We start from the raw sequence: 24,948 nt of genomic DNA on the forward strand, positions 1-24,948 counted from the left end.
AACAAGTAAATACATCAAATCATTACACATGATAGAAATTTAACTCAGTGAGACATAACTGAGCTTCACATGCAGCCAAAATGCACTTGTTTCAATGGGTCGTCTTTCTCTCTGAAGATTGGGTGCATGACTCTGCTAGGTTAAATATTCTCACCAGCGCTCTGCCTATCAGCAAACAGAGGTGACCTCTGAAAATGATCCTCTATTCACTTTACCCAGAAAACCCCACAAAATCATGCAAATCAAGAGGTTCAAATCTTCGTGTTCACTTCGAGAACACTCGTGAAACTGCTCAGCCATCAAGAGTATGCACAGAAAAGCCACTGACTGTTTAAAGAATGTCACTTTACAGAAGCAGTGTGTGCCATCCTGTTCCATCATCACAATGATGGAGTTGGTAGATGTGCTGAGGACCGTGGGGCTGGTGGATGCAGGGCCGGTGGCCGAAACGCAGTGCTGAATTATTGCTGCACATGCTTAAAAATGCAGACAGTAGTGCTGAACTGAAGGGTGTAGAGTTAGACTCTCTGATCACTGAGCACATCCAGGTGACCAAAGCTCCCAAGATGCAGTTCAGAACTTACAGAGCTCCTGGGTGGATTACCGGGGTCTAAATTGGTTCATTTGACCACTCCCCGGGCTCACACGGTGCAACAGCATGATCATCCAGTAGATGGCAACATTGGCTCAACAATGAGGCAACTCACCTGGGCACAGACCAGTCCCGGGCCTACTGAAAGTTAGGGGCCCTACTCAATCTATGTAAATGACAGAGCCCCCAGCACTGTCTTCCAAGAAGTTTGGAACTGTTTTCATGTGGCTGATGAAGTTGAATGAATTACCGAACGGCAGTGGTGTGCAAAGTACTCATGAAATATCTTTAAAGGGAAGAGAATTTTGGCATCAACAAAGATTACTTATGGCTTATTAAAGAAAGCCGCATATGACCACTTTATGATGCCATATTGTGTTAGTTGTAAGGCAAATCCATTATATTTTAGATAGAAAATGTACTAAAGACATTCTTTTAGGAGGCTGACACATTTTTAAAACAATCAGATTTCTTGCCCCAAGTTCTTTTCCCAAGTAACAATTTTTTTTTTGCTTTTTTAATTGGAATTGGGATTCTTTTCATCAAGTAATTTAAAGAGTTGTTTCAGACAGCCTTCTGCACAATGCTACATGGGATGCAACACTGCACATGTAACATTCCAAATTCTCAACCAGGTCATTCTGTGCTTATGGGGGGGTGGTGACATGGGGTGGGGGGAGGTTGTCTTCCTCTGCTCTGTGAGCAGGGACCTGATTTCTCCCTCATAAGTTTTTGGAGGAACTTTGGAGGAATCTCCCTGAACCATGAAAAATAATCTTATTTTACCCTAGTTTTTTAAGGTACGTGTACTGGCAAAGTGCTGGGACCTGGAAAAGGCACTCGGCCAATGGGGGCCGTGAGCAGTAAACTAGCTTTGAAATAAGAACCATTTCATGGTTTTCAAATCACCCGAGTTCCCCAGTACCAAGAACATCTACAAACCAAGTGGTAGATTATCGATGTTCTGTATTCAGAGGCCTACCTACGTATTAAAATGTCCAACATTTTCCACTGAAATAAATAAAGATTGCTCAACAGACACGGAGGCTCGTTTTTAGGAAATCTACTGAATTACTAACAGATTGCCACTCTTTCTCTGTATTAAGCAATCATGTTCAAGGCCTGTAAAGATCGTTATTTGTGTTTGCATCCGGTTAATGAGAGGCCGAGAGCAGGGCGTGGGGACGGCAGACGGTGAGCCGAGCTCCCACAGGCAGAGGAAGCCACGGTGGTTTACTTGCTAGCATTCAATGGATGGGGCTGTGCTAGGGCATGGGCTGCCGGTTAACGGGGTTCGTTCCAGAGCTCCCCAAAGAACACTCTTACTGAGAACGAAAGTTATTTTTGAAAAAAAAGAGAATTGTGTAACAGTTTGAAATACACATTGAAGAACTAGAAAAAAAGTTTCAAAAATTATGTAATGTCTATTGATAAGGATTTGAATTATATAATGTTTGTCGATGAGGATTTTTAAACTGACACTTAGCATGAAAAATAGAAGAAAAAATAAATCAGAGTTTTGGCCAACTTTTTTTTGATTTCCACAGAGTTTATATATTTTTAAATTATTTTTAAATCTTTAAATTGCCATACGATAGGTATACAGAGATGTATAGATACCATATGCATTCAGTACAATGAGTTTTTACCAACTAAATCAGCCTTAGTAACCAGTGCCCAGATCAAGAAACAAAATAAAACCAGTCTCTAGCAGCCCCCGTGGGTTCCTCCCAGTTACTTCCTCACCAATGGTCATAACCATTTCTTGACTTCTAACTAATGGCATAGGTTAGTGCTCGATTTTGTACTTCACATAAAGGGAATCATACAGTACTCTTAAGATTTGGCTTCCTTTGTTTACCATTATGTTTCTGAGATTTATTTATATTATTGTGCACAGTTGTGGATCATAATTGCTGCATATTACCCCACGATGTGAATGTACCATGATTTATTTCTTCATTGATGCATATTTGGTTGGCTTTCTGTTTGTGGCTACCCTGAATAAGTGCTGCTTTAGCCAGTTCCTGTACCTGTCTCTTGGGGAGCATTTACGTGCATCTCTCTTGGGTACGTACCTAGGCACAGGGACAGAATTTCCTGGAGCACAGGGGCTGTACATGTTCAGCTTTTGTAAATACCGCCAAACAGTTTTCCAAAGTGACTGCTCCAAGCCAGCTAAGCTTTTCATTGAAGAGCTTCCTAGACTCAAGTTTCCTTCACGTGTCTACTCTCCAATCAGAGCTTTATCCTGGAGTTTTCAGATTGCCTAGATTCTTCTGACTAAACTTGGAAAATAAATTTGACTAAATATCACAAATAATTCTGAGAAAATGGGTGAGCACTTAGAATTCTTTTTTATGAACCACAAGAAATCTACATTAAATTAAATCTAAAAGGGAAATTATTAATGTTGAGCATTACCTAGTAGCTTTGATAGCTAATTCAAATAACTTTACCATTTTACATTTTAATAGAGCTCTTTAAAATATGGATAAATTGATTTGCCCAGAACTCTTCAGCATAATTAACGAGAATGCATTCAGTGAACATATTATGCCTAGTCCTATAATTAACGCCAAGGAGACACTGCCATTCAGAAACTCAAAACTGTGATGAGGCTACTACAAAGATTACTTGGCTTCTGTAGTAGCCAGAATCATAGCCTCCGCAAAACGTCCATGTCCTGTGATTGTGTTCTGTGTCCTGTGAATACATGTCCTGTGAACACACAGCAGGAGGGACTGTGTAGAAGAGACTGAGTTAAGGTCCTTGAGATAGGGGGCAGGGGATTATCCCGGATTACCCCATTGGGTCCAGTGTAAAGACATGAGTTATTAAAAACAGAAGAACCTTCCTGACTGTGATCAGAGTCAGACGTAATGACAGATGGGTCAGTGGGAAGGACAGTGCTGCCTTTGAAGTCGAAGGGGTGAGGCCACTGGCCCACGACCGTGGGTGGCCTCTGAAAGCTGGAGAGAGCACGGGACAGGATTTCCTAGAGGCTTCAGAGAGGAAGGCAGCCCTGCAGCCCCGGATGTTAGCCCAGGGACACTCCTCGGACCTGCTGGCCTGAACTGGGGGACGAGAGAGCCGTGTAGTTTACTGCCACCAAGTTTGTAGCAGCAAAAGAAAGCCATTTCCGTTAGATCTGTTCCCACACAGAAGTGTTAGAAGTGCTTCTAAGCTAATTTTAGGGCAGGAATCCTCAAACCCATGCACAGTAAGAGACAGAGAGCTCGCCAGCCCCTCACCGGCTCCAGGTGACGAGGGTTCGAACACGCTGGAGGAGTCGCTGTATGTGTTGGAAGCTTGTTCTGAGAGCTTCTTTTTGCCACTTCCTTCTGACGACTTGTGTGATTTCTTCTTATTTTTCACCAAAATTTTGTACATTAAATCCATAGGGCTTGGAAGAGGAACTCCAGATTCCAGCTAATGAGAAAAAAGAAAGCACACTCTTTAAAAATACTTCCCCTTCTTCAGATTCTCTCCCCAACTCCCCGGAACAGCTCTGGGTACCAGGGGCTTCTAGGTTACTCTTTGCTACCAGTAATCTGAGTGTGTTCTGCACAGGGATGGCTCATAGCTCTTGGTTTTTTTCACCTAAAAGGTATTTTTTAATTACTGTACTCATTTTCCCATGGTGAATCCAGGCGAGTAAGGTCTTAGAAATATGCTAGTAGATTAGGTGTGCTAACACTAAGTTCCAAGAGTTTTTCCAATGACCATATACATCTAACCATTTTCATTTAGGACGGATAAGGAAGCCCTGACCTGGATTTTCAAAGAAGGGAAGCCAGCTAGAGGGTGATGTCTGCCAGGAAGAGTTGGGAAAGGCAGGCCGGTGCTTCCAGGCGCATGCCTCAAATCTACTCTTCAATGAAGTTTAAAAAAAGCAGAAGTCCCATCCCGGGGCTAGGCAGTTAGGCTGCCACCTCCCGTGGCATCAGCAGGAGTGGACCAGGCAGCTTCAGAGTTCACGGCAGCCTCGAGATTCAGCAACCCTTATTTTCAAACCTTATTTCAAGCGTTTCAAGCTTGCACTTCTGGTGGCAAGGTCAATTTGCTGTGAGGGGGTTACTAGATATTGGATCAGAGAGCGTGTGTGCAAACTCTGAGGTGGGTCATTTTCAGAAAGCCTAGTGCGCTCCCATCAACTGGGATTGTAGTCCTTGCTCTCGAGGAGTCTGGGGACTGGCAGGAAACCACGGAAGGGGAGACTTGGAGAAAGGGTGGAAGAGGGAGGAGTCTCCATGAGAACGTTTCTGCTGTTTCCCTCCCAAAGCAGGGTTGTTACCGTGGCAACAGGATGTTGAGTTCTACTACACCAAGGGCACATGCAAGGAAGTGAGCAGCCAACAGGGACAGGCCCAGATGTCACTGTGGCACCTGCAATGTCCCATTTTTCTGACCCATTTTTCTCAAAAGGGTGTGATGAGGTTCTCTGGCAGGGGATCAGAGCCCTGTCCCCTTCAGGCTGTCTCTGTGGGCCGAGGGCGACTGTAGGCATTCTGCAGTCCTGACTGGGTCACGTCTGGCAGTGTGGACGCGGGAGGGGGACTGGGCAGAGGAGGAGAACGTGTGTCTCCCATCCTCCGTGGCACACACTGCTGCTCTCCTCCCAGCCAAAGGGCCCGTTTTCAACTGCACCATCTTCCCAGGAAAGGTAAACATGAAAGGGATGTAAGTCTCCCCCTACCTCCAATCGTAAATAATATGTGCGTTCCTTCAGGGGTAAACATCAAAAATGCTTACAGGGTATTTTTCCAGTGGCTCCATGAGAAGGGCATCTCCGAAGATCAGTCGGCAGTACTCCGCCATCTTGGCTTGCTGCTTCGGGCTAGGGGGAGGCGAGAGGGAGAGGAGGAGGAAAGCCAGGGGGCTCATTCACAAAGTCTGGACTGGAAGGATTACTCTGTGTCATTAATTACAGGAAGAGGTAATGCCCTCATCCTATCCTTCAGGATTAGTTTTTGTCATTCCAAATCACTTGCTTACTATCCTGCTTTATGAGACTTCAAATGACACTCTGGTAGATGGGAACGTTATTCCTAAGGCTGATCTGCAGGGACACAGATGGGGAGGAAGGTAGGTAATTTGCTTGTCACTGGTTTCTTGAACGTCCCAGAGTTAGGGACTCAGCCTGTTTTGCTTAATTTCCTGATTCTAAGTCAAATGCAAGACACTTCAGGGTGGAATTCGTTCATGACTTCATGTGAATTCTTGGGTGAAATTTGTCCAACCGGCAAAGAGAACTGTGCTGTAAAGTAGGTTTATAAGGAGGTGGGAGAGAGAAGGGGGGGAAGAGAGGGAGGTCCATCAGGAGGTTTGTAAGGAGGGAGGGAAGGAGAGAGAGAGGGGGAGAGAAAGAGAGCGAGGGGCTATCTCAAAATGTAGAAGGAAAAGGGCAGACAGGCAAAAGGTATCCCCTTGGGAGCAAGTCTGTAGATAAAAGCAGCAAACACCCCAAGGAAAGCTCTCTGCAGCTCTTCTGTGCATGATAGGGAAGCAAAGGTGGCGTCAGTCCGACCGGGCGCCTGCAGGCACCCGGTCTGTGGGAAAGGGCTGGAGCTGCAGCCTTTGCTGAGCTGAGCCCCAGGCTCTCACCCACTCTTCACCTAGGAAATGGATGGGATCACTGTTCTTGGAAGGGGCAGTGGGTGCTGAGAAGATGAAGTGAAGTGACGGGTGCAAATGGCTTTTAAATGATAAACGATCAGGGCAAAAGTACGATGATCCCAGCCAGACTAAAGGACTAGTGAGTCTGCTGACGGAAACAGCTGATCCGAGGAACATCCCATTCTTTCTCCTGCTTCCTTTGACTTTTTACAAAGCTATACATTGTTTTTTCTCATTCTGTAGAATGTTAAGTATCATTGTAAAGGTATCCAATTCCATCGGGATTTATGGACTGTGATTTTGAGCTACAGACTGCCAAACTTCATTTCCAACAGCCGTCTCTAGGTGCTGCCATGTTAACACATTTTAGTGGAACTGGGACTGAAGTAAGAATAAGTCAGTGATCAAAAGCCTTCTTTATACAATTTGAATTGATTATAAGTGTGAATATTTTCCTTTCCTCTCCCATGACTGTTCGGCCTGGACCATGAATCCTTCCTTCTTGGAAGAAGGGATGTTGTGGGGGTGCAAATCATACTGCAATGGCCCACAGGGAAGATTCCCAGAAATTGCAGATCCCTACTTAATGTCCTCCCAACTCCTCAGCCTGCCCTTCTTGCCCCGTGAGATTTTACAGCTTGGCTTATGAGAACACGCTGTGGATACACTGTGAATATACTGAGAACATACCGTGGCATTCCTCAACAGTTTCAGAGAGAGAGAAAAACCTGCCATCAGAAAAGCCATCCTGGGAAACCCTGGGGGTGCCACTTGTCAGAAGCTGGGGAGCAAGAAGAGATGCCGCTGACCTGGCGGGGCACCCTGGGCACCCTCCGTTCAGACACTCTTGCTCCAGGGATAACTGGCCAAGGGGCTCAACCGTGCCAGCCCGCTCTGTAGCTGTAGGTAAGACAAGTCCATCTGTGCTGGCCCACACGCTCCAGGTGGCACAAAAGAAATTGTCCAGGCCCTCCATTTCACTTTCACAGGATGAAGCTATCCAATATCACAGAGCTTTGCTGCTCCAAGAGGGGTCCATCAACCAGCAACATCAACAGCACCGGGGGCTGGTTAGAGAAGCAGATTCAAGGCCTCCAAGGCAGATTCTGAGTCAGAATCTCTGCAGAAGTGGGGCCCAGGGTATGTGCCTTAACAAGCCCTCTGGGTAATTCTGATGCATGCTGAAGTTTGAAAACTGCGTGATAAAACAAGTCAACATGTGGTGAAGTAGAAAGACATTTTTCAAGAGTTTTGGAACTTGGGAACCCCAAGTTCCTTTGATCAGAGACCTGGGGAGAAAAGGGTTTCAGCCGAATGCCCCGCTATTGGGAATTCTCAGGGAACCATACTTTCACCAGTAGAGAGGGTCCCATTGCAGGTGACAGACTGACACCTCTGTCCTCTGTCAAGCTAGGACAGAGAAGGAATTTTCTGGAGCAATGTCTTACATTCGATTCCTCTAAAGAGTCACCTGAAGCTGTTAATGCTGCAGGTGGCGGGCCTCAGTCCCCAGTCCCAATTCACTGAGCTGAGAGTAGAGGCCCGAAACCTGCATTTGTTACAAGTCTGCAGGTAATTCTGATACGGGTGGTTAATAGACTGCAGTGTTTAGAGCAGCATGCTAATACTTCATTCAAATCACCAGGAGGCTTAAGAAAATGATTTTTGAAGTCAGAGACTGGGGGGGGGGGGGCCTGAGAATCTGCGTTTCTTACAAGCTTCCCGTGACGCCTATGGTGCTTGTGCATGAGGGGACTGCCACTGCAGAGCAAGGGTCTACATCTGACCTGGACTTTTCAAAGGCCACTTCGAAATCAACAGAGATGGAGACAGTAAGTGTAAGTGTCAAAGGAAGCAGTAAAATGTACCATTTGGTGATCCGACAGTTCAGGCTTTTTGCAAGCACACATGACTACCTGACAGGAAAATGAATCAGAGCAGACAGCAAACTGAACGGGAAACGTCAATGGAAAGCATGCCAGCTTTAATTGTGGGTCAGAACTGCAGAAATAAAAGGCATGAAAATCGAAATTGCAATTAGCAAATAAAAAAAAATCCTGAAACATTTAGAGTGTCAAGAGTGGCTACCATGGAGATGAAGTAAGAGAAAAATATTCACAAATACATTTTGAGCTCCAGACCATAGCAGAGACATCTGGACGTATAAAAGTTCTGTAGCATTTTAATGAAGTGTAGGCACCTGGCAAAGGGGCCAGTTTTCTGACCTAGAAATGTGCCCAGTTTCATGGGTAAGTCCTCCACATTGAACTAAACCAACTTCCTTCTCTGTAGATGAGGAATCTTCAGTGCATGGAAATTAAAAACCTTGTCCAAAATCTCATGTTGTCGGTGACTGAACCATGGTTAGAGGTTACTATGCTAAATTTCGGTGTAGAATTCTTCTTATGAAAGTGCCAGTTCACAAACTTGGTGGAGCATCAGAATTACCTAGGACTTTTTGAAGTCTTATTTCTAGGAGTTTGAATTCAGGAGTAGGAGCAGGGCTCAGGAATCTGCATTTTATGGGGCTCTGGGTAGCAGAGGAATCAGGGTAAGTTGCCAGCCAAAGGGCATATTCCCCTTTGTTGTCCAGGAATAGACAATTTCAGATATTTGGAGAGAAAACTACAAACCTCAGCGGGTTTTATTTTTCCCAGTGTGACTTTGTTTTGGCCCAAGTGAGCTGGGACCAGAGATCTGAGTCTGGCATTCTGTATCTGCAGCACACAGAACAGAACAGAACAGTTCACAGAGATGGCAGATAGAGTTGAGACGTCTTTGGTGGGTGTGCTCCTGAGTCACCGTGTGGAGAAGGATTCTGAGGTTATGTCTAGGTTTAGTGGGGCCTAGTGCTGCAGCTGGTGCAGATGAATGATGTCTGTCACCCAGCCCAGCAATGAGGTGAGGTAACCTACAGGTCAAGCATAGGGCTTACCAGCACAGGGAAAGCTTATCAGTTTTCTGGGTGTATGTGTGAGAGTCCTCCCAGGAGAGAATTGTGGCTGAGCGATTTTGACATGTGCAGCTCAAGGACAGTGGGAATATGAAGCTAACAACTTCCTCCCATGATAGAATTCATTATCTTCATATTCCACTGCCTTTAGATTATCTCAATGGTTGGGGATAAATAGCATGGCATCCAGAGGCTGTTTTCCTGTTTTCTTTGGTATGTGTAAATTATTAATGAAGTTTTAATTGCTAAATATCTCACTTTTAAACCAGAAAGAGCAGAATTATGGCACTATTGTTTTGCTCTTGTGTACAATGTAGGCTTTGTTTTCATGCCCAGTTTTGTCTCTCCATATGATTGGTGTTAAAAGACTGCAAAAAATGTTCTGTGATTAAGGGCACAACCATATGCATGTGAACATTTATGGCAAGTTGCCTTGTGGATGCTGTGGTGGTCTTCAGTCGATGTCTTCAAGGCTCAGATATGGGGGGTGGTCAAATGCACAATTTTCGAAGACAGACTGGTGGGATTTGAATCCCCCAGCTCTGTCAGGATTTAGCTAAATGGCCTTGGGCAAGTTACTTACCCTCTTTGGGACTCAGTTTCATCACATGTCAAATAGTGATAATCATGGTAATATTTATTCTTAGGAGGGCCGGGGTTTGTGGTGAGGGTTACCTGAGCTTATGCTTGGAGTGCTGCTCGGGACATAATAAACACTGGTGGCATTAGGTTTGCGCTCGTGTTGGTTATTGCTACCTCTGGCTACCTTATGGGAGAGCTTGACGTAGCAGGTGTGACAATCAAGAACACAGTCATAAATTTTATAAATAGCTTCTCCTTCTTTCTGATTTACATAGAAACAGTTCTTGATACAAATAAATGTGCTACATTTGAGGCTACGGGAGCTATATCTCCACAAAGGAAATAAGGCATCAAGTCTGGGAGCCGTTGTGCCCGGAAGAAAAATGCTAAAACATTGTTCCAGCCCAGTTACACATGAATGGGCAGAGGCGAGAAAATGCTTCAGGAAAGGCAGCTGTAAATCAGAGCCGTGCAGCAAGTGAGGTACCGAACACAGAGACTCAAGACATGCTGCTCCCTTCAGTTTGACGAGAAATAGCAATAAAATGGAATAAATTCTTTTCTCTTCAGTCAAACCTTAAAAGTGTTAGAAAAGACTGTGAACCAAATGATCACATCATTCATTGGGTGACTCTTTCCTGATGAAATAGAATAACGAGCCAGCAAATGTAATAAAGATTTCATGAGGGCGAACTAGAAACACAGAAAACTGTAAAATCAGTTACTTCAAAATAAGGTATCTCGCCACATGTGTGTTAACCACTGATCACCTGTAACTACTTAGAAATTATGCAACCTAAAATTTGGTCACGGCCAAACTTCCTTAAGATTTACTGAAGTGAAGCATGTATGTATGGAAATTAGTTGGGCAGATTAGTGGACTGGAAAAGACTTGCAGTGAGGAGGGAAACCTGAGGGCCAAATTAGGACAGGTGCTGCTGGCGCGCCGAGAAATCCAGCTTAGGTCACTGAAACGAAGGCGAGGACTGCTTTCCGAGTGCTAGCTGCGCGATGGTGGTCACTATGACATTTTCTTTGGACATCAGGTCAAAGGGTGGGACTTTTAGTTCCTGAATTTTGATTCAATATAGATTAGAATTTTTTTTCATTTTGGAGCTCTTTAAATTGAATAAATATATGATAAACTAATACCCGTGTATCTGAAATAAATGTGTCTTTCTTTGGTCCTTTGTCATAAAGCAAACATACTGGTAAAACAGTTCAGTCAGAACCACTGTGCCTTTTCTTTGTGTAGCTCAGTGATAAGTGCGGGCTGTTCCGAACCAGGAAACTATCTGCCAATACTAACAAACAGGGGAACCAATGGGAAGAAGAGGGAGGGAGCATTTACTGGGCTGAGTCCAGAATAAGGGCAAAGTGGCCGAATAGAATCCACAGCTGTCCCTCCACCAGTTCCAACGTGTGTGGCACTGGCCATTTTAGCGTGACGACACTGACCAGAGATTGCACGCAACAGAAGGAGCTACTGGAGGAGGATTGTAAAAGTGGCCCCTGCATGAGAGACATGAGTTAGGGAAGGAAGGGTGTCGCACGGCATTGCAAAAAGAGTTCTCAGTTGAAAAATCCTACTACGGCATGAGCGTAGATTCCAGAAGGCCACTGGATTATTTTAATGTGAATGAGATTTCAATGGATGAGTTCCTCCACACGCCGATGGAAAGATGCTACCTAATACACAACGTAAGCAAAGAGCACCACAGATACTGTCAAATAACCTTGTAGCAGATGAACAATTATTAAACATGCCCTATTGGGGAAGAGACTCCCTTTTGACGGTGCTAAATACTTACGAATCCACGTGATTCTCAAACGAAAGGAGAATCGGAAAAGGTGAAGTCTTAAATGCACACTCAGCGATTGCTTCTATCACTTCCTAAAAAGGAGAACACATGGGTTATTCCATATGCCAAAACTTCAATGTGTGTAGTTTTCCTTTGGGCTTACACCCATTAACGTGGTCATTGTTCTCATTTGTAAAATAGTATCAAATGGTCTAAAATGGCCAGAAGGGGTTCTGAAGGCTGCTGGACTGTAAATCTTCTGACTCTTGACTTAACAATATATTAAAAAAATACCCCAAAACTAAATTTTGGTGGAGGGGGAGCTGCAACGATGAAGGAGAATGGTTCTATCTGTTTTTAAAATATTTTATTTATTTATCTTTAGAGAGAGGGGAAAGGAGGGAGAAAGAGAGGGAGGGAAACATCCGATGTGACGAACATTCATGGGGTGCCCCTTACACGCCCCCTACTGGGGACGAGGCCAGAAACCCAGGTATGTGCCCTGATGGAGAGTTGCACTGGTGACGGTTAGCTTTGTGGGGCAACAGCCAACCAGCTGAGCCACGGCCAGGGGTCTATTTTGTTTTTATAATGAACAAACTCTAATCATATTGTTAAAAATTTAGACAAGAGAAGGCAAACATTTTCACCCATAAACTTACCCTTTGAACCAAACCATTGTTGGCATTTGGCCCTATTCCAGTTTGTTTTCCATGCATCTGTATAATTTAGTTTTAATTATAGTAAGTACTCTATTTGCATTTTTAACATTATTATTGGGATATAATTCACCAATTTAAAGTATACAATTATATGATTCTTGGTATATTCGGAGTTGTACAATCATCACCCCGATCTAAATTAGAACATTTTTATCACCCCCCAAAGCAATCATGTACCTGTCAGCAGTCACCCCCCCCCCACCCCACACACACCTAGGCAACCACTATTCTACCCCTGTCTCCACAGAGATGCCTGTTCCCAAAATCTCACACAAATAGAATTATATGTATGCAGTCTTTAAGTCTGGCATCTTTCACTGAGCATGGTTTCATTCAGCTATGCTGTAACATCTATCAGTGCTTCATTCTCAACCTGTATTTTTCAAAATGTGTTTGTCATAAGCTTTAACATCTGTATAAAATTCTAGGGAGTATCATAATTGATTTAACAATTACCCAGTTGTGGGATAGACATTTTAAAAGCTATCATTCAAATAATCCGATAAAAACATCTTCATTTTTTCTAATAGTTTGAATTATTCAGGGAATGAATTCTCAGAAGGGGAATTATTGAATCTAGGAATATGAATACATTTAAGTCTCCTGTGTTTCTCCAAATTACTTTCCATCTTCAATTGCCCAGAATAATGTATAGAGCACCAGAGTTCAAGGCATAGCCACCAGCTTTTGGCATTATTTTCTCAAATTATTTTTCTTACTGAACTGGTATTAAAGTGGGATCTCATTCATTTTTAATTACATCACTTTCAAAACTACTGTGATTTTACATACTCAAATGCTTTATTTTTTAGTTGCATTTATTCTTTTCATATTCTCCTTTCACTCAAGGATTTCTACCTTCATTCCTTATGCCTGAGTCTTCCACTATCTTTTATACTTTTCTTTATATCCAAGCCAAAAAGCTATTTCCCTGGCCCCAGACTATAAATAAGGCTTTCTAATTTTGTACTACATTTGCATATATCCTCTAAGAAAGATGTGCATACGTGAAGCAAAATAATCACTCTGACCATTTCTTGGAAGTGATTTCAGAGATTGTTTTACATGCATGGTCAGTTTCACTTTTTATGATAGTTGATGCTATCAAAAATAAGTGAACTATAGCAAGTTACACCAATATTTTAAGTTCTTTATTTAATTTATTTAAACACAAGCCTGGGATTCAAACATACTTGGGTTTTAGTCCTACTTCTTAGTATTCCAAGGTGTGCCCTTGGGAAAAATCATTGAACACCTCCATGCCTCGGTTTACTGACCTCTAAAGTGGGGTGATAGCTTTCATTCAACAAGCCTGTGGTGAGAATGCATCAAGAGAAGGTAAAGAACTCAGCTTATGATGGGCACATAAGGTCAAATCAACTAAGGTTGACTTATTTTGCTGCTGCCTCCCTCTCTACTCACCCTAAACCTACCCTTTTAGGCTCTTACTGTTATAAACAAGAGGTATTGGGACAAGATGGATGTTCCGTCCCGCGGAACAGTCAACGGGGGTCCCGAGTCTACCTGAAACGGATGAATAGGGATGGGAGCAAGAGGCGCGTAGAAAGGCAGCAAGACAAAGGATTCTGATCAAGCTGCGAATTTTATTTTGGGCGGGGCTGTTATATAGGGGGCAGGGGAAAAGGGGAGGTGGTTCTGATAGGTTGTCCTGTGCATGCTCACTGCATGCTCCTGGCGACGATTGGTAGGTGGGCGCGTGATCAGCATCTTGATTGGTAGTTAGTACTCGTGATCAAGGGATGCCCACAAGGGTGGGGGCTGCCTGGCTCGGCTGCAGCATCCTGTTTGGGGCTGCCTCAGCCAAGCCCTCCTGGTGCGATTTTCTTAATGGATTGCATTCACCGTCTTTAGGCCCTGACAGATGGAGGCATAGGTAGATACACTGTGCCTCCTCTCACAACCAAAAGAAGGACAACAACAAATTTAAAGACAAAAAATAACCAGATCTGCCAGAAAACTGAACTGTATGGAAGTCTGACAACCAAGGCATTATAGAAGAAACATTCATCCAGACTGGTAGAAGGGGCAGAGATGGGAAGACAGGTGGAGAGGACTCATGGCCAGGAGGCCTCCAGCAGACTGGGCAGGGCCACAGCTCGCAGAGTAGGCAGCCCCACATTTGCATGTAGATAAACTGGGAGGAGCAACTGGGAGCAAGACAGACCGCAAAACCCAGGGTTCCAGCGCAGGGAAATAAAACCTCAAAACCGCTGACTGAAAAAACCTGTGGTGGTTGAAGTGGCAGAAGGAACTCCCAGCCTCACAGGACAGTTCATTGGGCAGACCCACAGGATCCTAGAATGTACACAAAACTATCCACCTAGGAATCAGCATCAGAAGGGCCCAATTTGCTTGTGGGTAGTGGTGGAAGTGACTGAAAACTGGCAGAGAGCTGAGCAAGTAGCACTGTTCCCTCTCAGACCCCTCTCCCACATACAATGCTACAAGACAGTGAAGTGGGTTGCCCCACCCAGGCGAATACATGAGGATCCACTCCTTACTATGTAATAAGCACTGAGACAAAAAAATATATGACCCAAATAAAAGAGCAGATCAAAGCTCCAGAAAAAAAAATGCAACTAAGTGATGAAGAGATAGCCAACCTATCACATGCACAGTTCAAAACACTGGTAATCAGAATGTTCACAGAAATGATTATGGTTACAAAATAGAGGAAAAAGTGAAGGCTATAAAAACTGAAATAAAGGGAAACCATAGTGAAGGGAAGGAAACCAGAACTCAAATTAATGGTTTGGAGAAGAGGGAAGAAATAAACATTCAACCAAAACAGAATGAAGAAACAAGAATTCAAAAAAATGAGGAGAAGCTTAAGAACCTGTGGACAACTTTAAATGTTCCAACATCTGAATCATAGGGGTGGGAAAAGAAGAAGAGGAAGAGCAACAAGTGGAAAATTTATTTGAAAAAATAATGAAGGAAAACTTCCCCAATCTGGTGAAGGAAATCCACTTCCAGGAAGTCCAGGAAGCTCAGAGAGTCCCAAGCAAGTTGGACCCAAGAAAGCACACAACCAAGGCACATCATAATTCCATTACCCAAGATTCAAGGTAAGGAGAGAATTTTAAAAGCAGCAAGAGAGAAAAAGACAGTTACTTAAAAAGAAGTTACCATCAGACTATCAAAAGAAACTTGCAGGCAAGATTTCCCAAAAGAAACTTGCAGGCAAGAAGGGCCTGGAAAGAAGTATTCCAAGTCATGAAAGGCAAGGACCTACATCCAAGATTACGCTATCCAGCAAAGATATTATTTAGAATGGAAGGGCAGATAAAGTTCTTCCCAGATAAGGTAGAGCTCAAGGAGTTCATCATCACCAAGCCCTTATTATATGAAATGTCAAAGGGACTTATCTAAGAAAAAGAAGATAAAAAATGTGAACAGTAAAATGACAACAAACTCACAAATATCAACAACTGAACATTAAAAAAACAAAAACAAAAATAAAATGAACTAAGCAAACAACTATAACAGGAACAGAATCACAGAAATGGAGATCACATGGAGGGTTATCAGTGGGGAGGGAAAGTGGGGAGAAGAGAGGAAAAGGTACAGGGAATAAGAAGCATAAATGGTAGGTACAAAATACACAGGGGGAGGTTAAGAATGGTATGGGAAGTGGAAAAGCCAAAGAACTTATATATATGACCCATGGACATGAACTAAGGTTGGGGAGTGATGGTTGAGGGGGGGAGGGTACGGTGAGGAGGGGAATAAAGAGGAGAAAAAAATAGGACAACTGTAATAGTATAATCAATAAAATATATTTAAAAAAACAAGAGGTACCATTAAATGAGCATTTATTATGTTCCAGACACATATCTCATGCTATAAACATATTATAAGAAAAATAAGCCCTGGCTGGCATAGCTCAGTGGATTGAGCATGGGCCTGTGAACCAAAGCATCATGGTTCGATTCCCAGTCAGGGCACATGCCTGGGTTGCAGGCCTGTTCCCAGCAGGGGACGCACGAGAGGCAACCATTTCTCTCCCTTACTCCTTCCCTTCCCCTCTAAAGATAAATAAAAATAAATAAATACATATTTTAAAAAAGAAAGAAAAAGAATAATAGTAGCCACTGTTTTAAAGATTATAAAGTGGAGGCTCAAGATATTCACCAATTAGCCCAAGTTCACAGAGAAGAGAATCCAAGAAACCCCAGAAAAGTTTGAGCCTGGAATTAATGCTCTTAACCTTTGCAGTATTTCTCCTCCAGCTAATGAGCTTAACCACCTAAGATCAGAGCCCACAAAAGAATTGAAAGTAGATATCATAAAGGAAATGAATGGTAAGTGCCAAGGGAGGGGGAGCTAGATTTTCTTTATTTTGTAAGTTTGATCCTGTTCTATCAGCTATAGGTAAAACACATTAGAACTGTTCTTGACTTCTGTTTCTCTCCCATCTTTTGATCCATTAGCAATCATGCCCCAAATACATTCAGAATATAGCCATATCTCAGCACCTCTACCTCAGTCATCCAAAAATCTTCACTTTAACTACTGCAGTAGGTTTTATCATCATTCCTACACTCCACTTCCCCTTCCTGTGACATCTGTTGATAACAGGCATGGCATGTGTGTGTTTTGGTCAGAGAAATATGCATGCAGATGACATGTTCTGCTGCTGAGCAGTCTTCAAGGACCACCATGTAGTTCTCTTTTCCCCGCAACGAGTCCTGTGATATTACAGACTGGGGCTATTCTTGCTATGTGAATTGAAGGCAACATCAATCAGAGCAACAGCCAACATCCAACCCAAGAGAGGCATAAAGCTTTGTGGTTTTAAGTAACTGAGATTCTGGAGTTTCTTGTTATTGCAGCAAAACTCAGCAGAGGCTAACTAATAGAGCTTTTTAACTGCATTCCTGGCTTCCTTGTTTGCCCCCTATACTACATACCACAGCCAGAGTGATTGCTCCTGAACATGAATCAGATGACTTCACTACTTTGGAGTAAAATGTTTCCATTAGCCTTCCATGTAACACAGAGAAATCAAAATTCCTTATCAGATATGGCACGTGCTCTCCCTCTAAATTCATTTCCTTTTCCTATTCATCATTGTTTACCCCGATACAGCTCACTGACCTTCTCTCGTTTTTCTTTGAGTACACCAAGCAAGATTTTCTCTCTTTGCTCATCTCTCTGACTTCTTGTTTATCTTTGTTGCTTTTGTCAGGAATACTCTTATCTGAAAGCAAGGCTTACTTCCATAATGATGTGGGGGGTGGTCTCTGCTCAAATGTCACGTAATCCAAGTCTTTCTCCCACCACACTGCTGAGAATGGCACACTTGCAGCCCCTCTTTCCCTTCAATACTTACTATGTTGCCTTAAAGGGCATATCTCCATGTGCTATATCATGTGTTTATATTGGTCTACTTCTCTCCACTAGAATGTAGGATTCTTGACGATAAGCACTCAGTTTTCTCCTCTGCTCTGTCCTCAGGGGCTAGGAAGTATTAAGGTACATTCTAGATGCTCACTATGTATTTTAAAATAAATAAATGAATGCTTAATGTTCTTAATAGAAGAAAAATATTTATCTACTTGTGCTACCATTTATTCTTCTATTGATGATTTCAGAGGTCAGCACACTTTTCCCAGAAAGGATCAGATAGTAATATTTTAGATTTTGCTGTCCATAAGGTTTCTATGGAAAAAATTCAACTCTGTCTTCATAGCCCCAAAGCAGCCACAGATAATGAGTAAACACACGGATATGGCTATGTTCCAACAAAACTTAATCTGCAAAAACAGGCAGCATGTTGAATGTGGCCTCAAGAATATAGTTTGTCAACCTCTGGAGTAGTCTGATCATTGCCTTAAGTAAAGCTTAAAACTTGACTATAACCAAAGGTAAATGTAATTTTGCATTACATAAGCTTGAATTGTGATTCCACTTGCAATGGCATGGTTAACTTCAACAATTTCCTGGCTGAAATTTCTATTCAAGGTTGAGTCTTGCATTAAAAAAAAAACCCCTCAACAAACCAGGAAAAATAGAACCAGAGACATGGAAATAAAGAACAAACTGACAGTAACCAGAGTGGGTGGAGGAGGATGACAATAAAGAAAGGGAAGAGTTATCAAGGAAGACGTATAAAGGGCCCGTGGACACAGACAATGGTGGAAGGGGGTGGGGCGGGGGTTGAATATGGGAGGTGGGGGTGGGTAGGGTGGGAGAGAGTAATGGGGGAAATGTAATGGGGCAAATATAATGGAACAAATGTAATTGAACAACAATAAAAATAATAAATAAAATATAGAAAAGTCCTCCCCAAAAGTCTTTCAAATGCAACTTTAAGTAAAAGTATAATTAGATTTTGATTCTTTTGTGATAATGACTGTTGTCCTTGGCTGTTTGAGAACTGCTCCAGCTGCTTCTAATAATGAAGCTTGATTGCAGACTCTATTCAATAAGAGTCAGGGCTGAAGACCAGTGAGAACCCTGCACTCTCTTCCTTAGGACATGGTTGTTTTGCCAAGGGTCTTTTTCTTTATCTTTGGCCAATAAAGTGTGAGTGTTTTTCTGGGCCTGCTCTTGGACTTGTAGGAAATCCACGCCTTTGTATCTTCCTAGCTCCCTGGGTCTGTTCTCTCCCCACAGTAAGATGCTGGTGTGGCCTGAACTGCAGCTAGGCCTGGGGTGCCTAGACCTCCTACCTTGTGTCTCCTACTTCTCTCTTTCTCTGCCTCTGATGTTGTGCACTTCTAGTCTTGTGCACTTGACCTAGGACTCATGTTTGCAATGGATCCTCCAAACTCATCTGCCATATCGTTATCAGCTCCCACGTGGTCTCTCACCAAGGCAGGGCTATGTTTAATTTGCTGCCTACTTGGGGTTTCTGACCTTTTCCTAAAGATGGGGTGGGTGTCAGGGGTGGTGTATGAAGGGTACACAGAGCCTCTACAAATGACTTAATTCAACCCCTTCCCTCATCCTAGCTTAATAGCTCCTTGCACAAATAATACCCCAACCATTATATTTGTAGAAAGTAGGCTAAAGTGTGACTTCTTACATTTCAATTATGATATAAGTAGCTAACATTTATAGAGCACTCATGGCAAGTCATGCACTCTTCTCAGCAATGTCCACATGCGAAGTAGCATCCTGGAATGCTGACTACAACCCTAACAGGTAAGCACTGTCATTGTCTCCGGTTTGCTCTTAAGGAAGAGGCTTGGACCTGGACGGGTGCTTCTCCAGTCAATGGGAGAGCTATTGGAACCCTGGCGTCAGCTCCAGAGCTGCACTCGTAGCTCCCACGGTTTCCTTTCTCTTTTTCCCTCCTATTCTCTCCCTTGGCCATCTCTCCTCATTTCTAATATAACTTTAGCCACCAGCTTAGGAAACCAGTATGAACTTTTAAAACCAAAGAAAACATTTACTGAATTTCATGTAATAATTTTAATTGGGAGCAACTGAAAACTCTGAAGTTCTACTGTAGGACATTTTTTAATGCCTTTGAGATATTTTGCAGAGTGCGTGAGATTACTCAAGATAAGAAAAATAGTTACAGGTTTAAAGTTTTGTTCTTCATATAAGCTATCATCAGTGGACACTGGAATGTGAAAGTGCCTTACTGTGCAATTGCTCCTTATTAAGCCAAAACTGTTTTTCAGAGAGTGCTAACACTGGATTCAATAATCTATAAACCATATGGCTCAATTACTGAACTCCAGTGGGAAAAACTGCCCTTGAAATCCTTTATCCTTGACAGGCAACAGCAGGGTATATTTGATATCCATTTTATGTGAGCATTTATACAGCAGTTAAATTGCATCCTAAGTTATTATTTCTCCTAGCGAATGAAGCTTTATTTTCAGAAATGCTCCATTTAACCACACACTCAAATTTAATATAGTTTCATCATATATGTTATCATATTACCCATTTTCCCATTTTGTCCAATTGCTGGTTACAGAGTAGCTGCCTGGGGGGGGGAGAAGAAGGAGCAGCCTGGGAATTGGGTGGATGGATGGGTGTCTCCTGTGGGGAGGAAGGAGACCGAGAGGAAGCAGAGAGATGAAGACCAAGTGGCAAATTACTACGTCACGACCATCAAAGGCCAAGGCAATGAGGCAAAGAAACAGAAGGACAGATATATGGGGTAAATCATAAATAAATCTACAGTGCAAAATAAAAAGCTCTCCAGAAAGAGAGTAAATTACAGTCTGTCCCCTTTCCCAGAACATAAACTTTTATTTCGGCACATACAATAAATAGTAGGTAACTGCCAATAGGAACTTTCATTTTTGGGGATATATTGCCCCGAAGTTCCTGATTACATAGGCTGAGAACAGATAAACTGTATGACATAAAACCGACAAACTTCTACAGTCAGTTTATTTTCCTGCTATAACACATGCTATGGCTGTAGAATACAGTCTAATTAGCCCGTGAAGGTCAAGTCCAAATATACAGGGTAGACCAAACTGCCAGATAGCAGGAGAATCTTTTTACTACCCTCAATATACAGGGTCTGGAAGAAGCAAAACATGCTTGAGTGTGGTTGGTAGGGTATTAACATGGGTGTAACAATTTATAGTTTTAATTTGAACATTTCACCTAAAATGTCATAGGGTGTGCTTGAGTGTGATATTATGTTACAGAGTTACATGCTTATGATTTTGTAATAAAAAGGGGCGTTATTTGTGCCAGACCCTCCATTATACATGGAATTTCACATGTGGAAATAGAGAAAGACAAAATCCATTCATCTGATAAACAGAGGCAAGAAAGACTAAAAATGAAAGCTATGTGGGAGTTGGTTTATTTTCTTTGGAATGGAAAAATTTATTTAAAAAACACACATTTCTTGAGTACCTACTAAATGCCAGATTCTTTTCAAAGTACATGACAGAGACGAGGGAACAAAACAAAGATCCCTGTCTTTGTGAAGCCTACATGCTAGTGGACGACAGACAGTAAACAAGGAATATAATAATTAAGCAAATTAAACAGAGTGGTACCAGGTGACAAGTGCCAGCTGGTAAACAGAAAAAATAAAGAGTCCTGTCTGGTGTGGCTTAGTGGATTGAGTGCCAGCCTGTGAACCAAAGGGTCACAGGTTCAATTCCTAGTCAGGGTACATGCCTGGGGTGTAGGCCAGGTTCCCAGTAGGGGGTATCACACACTGATGAGAGGCAATCACACACTGATGTTTCTCTCCCTCTGTGTCTCCCTCCCTCCTCCTCTCTCTAAAAATAAATCAATAAAATCTTTAAACAAAAATAGATGTTGGTTTAAAGAAAAAATGCAGTAGTGGGGTTTGTATCAGGAGTGTGAGAGTGGGCATGGTGGCTGGTCCCAGTAGCCCCACCGAGAAGATGTCATTTGAGAAAGGCTTCAAGGAGGTTAGAGGTGACCCATGCAGACACCTGGGGGAAGAGCATTCCAGGCAGTGGGAACAATCTGTGCAAAGGCTATCAAGGAACAGCAAGCAAGGAGGCCAGTGAAGTTGTAGGTGAGTGAGTAAGGGAGGATAGACGACACAGGGTCTTGTCCCCCACTTCTCGTCTTACCTTTCTTACAAAGTCCCTGTACACATTCTCAGGCGTCAGCTCTGCATTTGATACTGAGAGTAAGCACCTCCTCAATCTTTGCACGAGGTGCCTCACTTGCCTCATCCTTGTCCTGTCCTGATGTAGAGAATTCTTGCTCTATTTGTCCACAAACAGGCTGGCATTTCTATACTTGGCACTCATCCTTGCCCATCATCACCACCATATCTCCACAAGAATGATCTATCCTCAAAACACACATCAGTAGGAAGCATGGCTGGCAAACCCACCATCAGGGGAGATGGATCTGCTGTTCTCTTTGGCCACCACATACCCCAGGCTCCAGCAGGGAGAGAGAGGAAGCAGTATTCTGGGCTACAGTTAGCCTTCTAATCCCTAAGTCCTTCAGCAAGTGTGTGGATGTAGTTGAGAAGCTGTGCTTCTGGACCTCAGGAGTAGACATTCCATCTGGGGTCACAGATAAGATTGAAGAACCTTAAGTGCACAGGGAAGTCACTCTAACTTGATGGCCGAGGACTTTTTGTCAATGCTCCACATGAAATAAATATGCCTTAGAAGGGACCCAAAGGACCTTGAGGATTATAAATGTTTAAGAAAATATAATTTCCTTAATAGAAAAAAGTGAACTCACATGAAGGGACAGTGGCAAGGGCCCTCCTGGCAGTGGATCCAGGCACAGGGCCCTCAGGCCCTTAGCTCAGTAACGGTTCCATCAGGATCATCTCCATCCATCAGCAGATGGATGGGCCCAAGTTGCATTTACACCACATCAGGGGCATCTGTCCCCCACTTTTTCTTAAAGAGTCCAACCAGATTAGGGGTGGGATCTTAGGTGTTTGTCAAAGCACAATGTCAGGAACTAGGAGGTGGGAGGCTACAAGAATAAAACAAAAATATTGATTTTCCATTAAAGAAAACCAAAAGACTTTAAGAGTGCCCAGTTTCAGGAGCAGAAGCAACTTTTGAAAATTTTGATCAGAATTAAGGTCAACCCCATGGTAAACTCCGTTGTAAAATTTTGTGAAGTGTGCTATTTTTCTCCAATTATTATACTGTAGCTCGAGTTTAAGAAATCATGAAAAGTGAGATTTCTTAAACACAATGTACCAAACACATTTTAAGATGACAGTGATATTATCTCCAAACGCATTTTTATTGCTGTCAAACTTAGTGCCCTTGGTCAGGACCTTCATTTACCTCACCTGAAACCTGGCTGTTCCTTAACAATCTTTTATCGCTTTTGCTCTTCTCTCAAGTGATAGCTGAGAGATTATTTTATCACATTGCAAGTGCCCCAGGCCTAAAAGCCAAGATTGGGAATTTGTTGCTATTTATGCTACTGAAATGGCATGCAAACCAAGGGAGGGATCCTAAAAAAAAACCCATAGCCCTTGGTTGGAGGGAGGGGAAGTGGAAAGATATGGCATGTAAGATACTTTGCACAACTATGGCAAGTTGGTAGCTGGATAATGGCTATGTTACTGTCCAGGGCAAACGTATACATGACTCCTAGAGTATTCAGGGACTCGTGGTGTAGCTGGGGGTTGTACAGTGCCTGCATGAGAGGCAGGAAGGCAGAGGCCCATGTATCACTGAGTCACTCTTGCCCCGACTGAAGATGGCCGCCAGGAGAAGGTAGAATATATGGGAAACTGGCAAATGTAGCTCATTGTGGAAGAAACCAAACAGAAAATCACACAGGAAACTCTGGGTCTTAAAAGAAGGGCGGGCAGCCATGAGATAGGAGAGCCATGACGTAGCAGCTAGGCTGTTTGTAGAAGAGTTGGTCTGCCATGCGGGTGAGTCATGTGGGCAAAGTAAGGAAAAGGAAGGAGGAGGAGGAGCCATAAAGAAGAAGCCATGGGCCAAGAGAGAATTCAGCCATGTGGCCTTCAGTCTGTAGTGAAGGAGTCAGCCATGCTGTCTGTAATAATGCAGCAGCCCTGTCGTTTATAGTCAGAACTCCGTCGTGCAGCCTGGTGTTATAAGAAAGAGGGCGTGCTGCTGCTTTAATCATGCTTACTCTAGCCGACTCCAAAGCCACCAAGGATTCCGCCATGCAAGGTGCTGACCTACTGCCTCGCAGACCCAGACTCTACCTGGACTCTTGGGACTCAGGACACACGGAGAGGCCACTCTCTGGGAACTTGTGCCTTTCTGGGCTCCATAATCCAGTGCAACATGGTACATGTTTTCCTGGACTATTCTATGGAGGTTAAGGACAACATACTCCAAATCATAAAGGAAAAAGCTGCTGCAATGAGATGTAGACTTTGAAGTCCACAAGTGTACTTTCGAGGGGGACTAGAGAAGCGTTTGTGCATCCAGGTTAAAATAAGGATATGGGGATGTGGGGAGCTACTGGGCTTGTTTTTGGTTTATTGCCTGGTGGGGAGTAAGGGAAGCGCTGGGTCTCATGGGGGAACAGGGCTCTGAGTTGAAGTGCTCCTAGCCCAACACCCCTCCCCCCAAGGTTTCATCCCTGTAAATAAAAACCTGGTTTTTCCAACACTAATTGTTCAGTCATGCATCAAAGCACCATGTCCATAGGCCATAGTTTGCTCAATTACACTACTTCTGAAATACTACCTTTCAATCTTATTTTAAAACAAAACAAAACCCAGTTCTCATGAAGCATGCAAACTAGCTTTTACCACTTCCTCATATCAGAGCTCCCCTGCCTCAGCAAAGACTTTGGCACATGGCTCGCTGTCTTCATCATCCAAAGCTTTGTAACCAATCTGCGTGATACTAACATCTAATTCATCCAATATTTTGGCTGTTCAACACACTGACCTCCATATTTTCAACTGCCTGTCCCCACTCTACCTTAATTACCCAAATACTTGGGTTCTGCTTTTTGGTTGCTTAGGGCAAGCGTTCGTGACCCAGAGTCAATTCTGCCCTGAGAACCAGGCAACCCATGTAACAGGCCTCATACCATGAGACCTATGCTCTAAAGGTTATATCTTCTGGTCCTTCTCTGTCAATTCCTTTCCAAAGAGGTGAGAAACCCGCGTCATATAAGAAAGCATGTGAAGTCCACATATGCCCTTTCTAGGTAATTTTCTGGTTTCCTAAAACCCTAGATGTCCTCACTCAAATGGCCCCATGCTCC

The 24,948-nt window shown here is 43.2% G+C and overlaps 1 protein-coding gene and 1 long non-coding RNA gene across 4 annotated transcripts in view; one reads left to right on the top strand and one right to left on the bottom strand.

The window, feature by feature from the left end:
* On the top strand, window positions 1–23,796 carry LOC118990870 (uncharacterized). Its single transcript, XR_005067304.1, has 3 exons — window positions 1–305; window positions 6,136–6,142; window positions 23,787–23,796. It is a non-coding gene; the product is annotated as an uncharacterized LOC118990870 (long non-coding RNA).
* PLCB1 (phospholipase C beta 1) overlaps window positions 1–24,948 on the bottom strand; it is a 665,285-nt gene that overhangs the window by 138,500 nt on the left and 501,837 nt on the right. For all 3 annotated transcript variants that reach the window (XM_037051663.1, XM_037051665.1, XM_037051666.1), the window contains exons 12-14: window positions 11,558–11,640; window positions 5,348–5,432; window positions 3,847–4,024 (exon numbers count right to left, since the gene is read on the bottom strand). In XM_037051663.1, the coding sequence (XP_036907558.1) occupies window positions 3,847–4,024; window positions 5,348–5,432; window positions 11,558–11,640 (346 nt within the window). The remainder of the gene's footprint in view (window positions 1–3,846; window positions 4,025–5,347; window positions 5,433–11,557; window positions 11,641–24,948) is intronic.

This window comes from Sturnira hondurensis, unplaced genomic scaffold (genome assembly GCF_014824575.4).
Source record: "Sturnira hondurensis isolate 20B ecotype Veracruz unplaced genomic scaffold, ASM1482457v3 Scaffold0007401, whole genome shotgun sequence".
In the NCBI taxonomy this organism is placed as follows: domain Eukaryota; kingdom Metazoa; phylum Chordata; class Mammalia; order Chiroptera; family Phyllostomidae; genus Sturnira; species Sturnira hondurensis.